This window comes from Penaeus monodon, chromosome 16 (genome assembly GCF_015228065.2).
Source record: "Penaeus monodon isolate SGIC_2016 chromosome 16, NSTDA_Pmon_1, whole genome shotgun sequence".
Classification (NCBI taxonomy): domain Eukaryota; kingdom Metazoa; phylum Arthropoda; class Malacostraca; order Decapoda; family Penaeidae; genus Penaeus; species Penaeus monodon.
Window position 1 is genome coordinate 4,140,267 of NC_051401.1, and position 2,500 is coordinate 4,142,766.

At 37.2% G+C, this 2,500-nt stretch overlaps 1 protein-coding gene across 1 annotated transcript in view; it reads right to left on the minus strand.

The window, feature by feature from the left end:
- Nucleotides 1–938: 938 nt before the first annotated feature.
- Nucleotides 939–2,500, minus strand: part of LOC119582432 (tripartite motif-containing protein 75-like) — a 2,921-nt gene continuing 1,359 nt past the window's right edge. Inside the window, exons 2-3 of the mRNA XM_037930639.1 lie at nucleotides 2,099–2,500; nucleotides 939–1,797 (exon numbers count right to left, since the gene is read on the minus strand). The exon at nucleotides 2,099–2,500 is cut by the window's right edge and continues 292 nt beyond it. Of these exons, the coding sequence (XP_037786567.1) occupies nucleotides 1,651–1,797; nucleotides 2,099–2,500 (549 nt within the window). The 3' untranslated portion in view covers nucleotides 939–1,650. The remainder of the gene's footprint in view (nucleotides 1,798–2,098) is intronic.

Here is a 2,500-nt window from a genome sequence, read left to right on the forward strand (position 1 = left end):
AAAAGGTTTTATAGAGAAAAAGGATCAAAACAAATGCAAAACTGAATACTGAAATTAAAGAGCACAATCTGAATTGTCAGTGACATCAGGCATTTAAATGGAAAGCCAAATCATGTACCTCAATTTCTGATGGTGTGACCATCTTACTTTATAACTTCTACTAATGTACCTGATAATGTTTCTGTTTATTCTGTATTACAGTATCATGCGACCATCATTGTAAACAGAAGAATCATTTTAACTAATTCCATGAAGTGTTTTGAATGTTCAACATAGTTTTTAGTATAATAGGTAAAACGAAATTGAGAGTAGGAGGAAAATGGAGGAACACAGAGCAGTGCAATATCTGAAAAGTATGTATTTTTTTTCTTGTGTATTTAAGAAGGAAATCAAAAGAACAAAATATCTCCCATATTATATCATGGATAATAAAATGTGAGTGTGATTAAAAGCTACTTTTCTTTACTGATATTCTACACCTGGCTTTACAGCAAGTGTCAAATAATACCCTGTATGATGACAAGAAATGAACTGAAGCAGACATAGATTATTAAATAGACATATATCTAGACTATCATCATCTTTAATATCATTACTGTTAATTGTAATATTTTCTGTCATAATGAGATCATAATGATGATTATAAAATATCTGGTTAAAGTACAAAAATAGTAGTAGCAACAGTACTAGTAATATTAGTGGAAAATTAATTGCTGCTACTGTGATTTAAATAGTAACACATATACTTATTTTTTTGTTGTTACAAATTTAAATATGTTCAGTATAATGAATCCATACTAATATATCATATATAAAAAAGGTATCAGTTGACTTCATAATTTGCATATCAGTGTATTGAATTTTCTTCACTGTTGATCATAATGTTTTTAAAGGTTGATACAATCATATTTATAATGAAGGAAATTCAAAATACAGTGTATAAAAATAAACTTCATTAATTATCACAAAGAAACAGTTGTATATAGGTGAGATAAGTAGATATCACAGATAAAAATTGAGAGGCAAGCACATAAGTATTCTTTTGCATTGCATAAAAAAGCATCACAGTTATGACTTATGCATGTTCTTGTGACTAGATTTACTGTAGAGAACTAATATCACTGACCGTGGCTGGTGAACACTATTAATGATTTAACATCAAGAGAAACAGTCTATAAACATATAAAACTTAGATAAGACTTTTACAAAATTACAAGATCTTTAGCAAAATATATGTATACAAACTATCTAAAGTGTGTGTGTGTGTGTGTGTGTGTGTGTGTGTGTGTGTGTGTGTGTGTGTGTGTGTGTGTGTGTGTGTGTGTGTGTGTGTGTGTGTGTGTGTGTGTGTGTGTGTGTGTGTGTGTGTGTGTGTGTGTGTGTGTGTGTGTGTGTGTTCCATGATCACTATTCACTACGATTGGTTTACGTGACGCTTCCCCTAAAGCTGATCATACAGTTCAAATTATAAAAAAATCACTGTAATTTGACCTATTTAGGCGTATCGGCAATTCATATCCTGAACCCGAGATTATTTGCGGGGCACTAAAGGTAACGTTCACATCCATTAAAGCTTCCAGTTGTAGACAGAGACTCGTTTGTTAAAATAATTAGTCCACGCCTTTGGTTGAACTAATCATTCCACGTCTTTTAGTTTAGTTTCATCGTGTCTTCAAAGAGGTGGACGAGGTCAGATTCCGGCACGTCCAGTGGCTCGAGGATTCTGAGCAGCTGTTTATCATTTCTACAAATGTGTGTGGTGAAGGAGCGAAGTTGGCCCAGGGCCTCCTTGTCCATCTGCGGCCAAAAAAGAGAAAAAAAAGACATTACTATATTAATAAATGGAAGATGAAATGGGTGAAAGTATAGATAAGGTCAGATTGGATAACGCTGTGTCGATAATCATTTACAGCGATAGAAGAGGTGTCGTTACCTTTCAGTGAATTGCAAAATGGTCGTTAAGAATATTCGCACAAGAAAAAACTTTTTTACTTTTTTTCTCTCTCCTTTTTCGTGGACAGCTTCGAGTATCCACCAAAAGAAAATTACGAAATAGAAGTAGAGGAACAAGGGATAACTGAAGAAATATGAAGCTCACCTCAATGAACTTAGTAAGGCGGTGTCGTCGGTCGATATACTCCTCTGGCCGGAAGTCCTCTGTGTCCTCTAAACCGGAAGCGCCGTCGGGCTGCTCCTTGCAAACAAATAGTTCCTTCTTCCTTCCTTCGATAGACTCCTGCTCCCTCTGGCACCTCTCCGCCTCCTCCTGCAGGGACTGGATCACGGACTGTCGACTCTGCAGGATCTTCTCCAGGCAATGCGTGTGGTGCCGGGCGTTTGCCGAGACCTCTCCGAGGACGCGCTCATAGTCCTTCAGCTCCTCCAGTTTCTCGGCGCAGAAGTAGATCTTGGACCAGAGGACGTTGCGATAAGACTTCTTCAAGGCCTCCAGATCGGCCGCCCCTTCGTTCTCCAGGCTCTCCTTGCCGCCCTCCTGCAG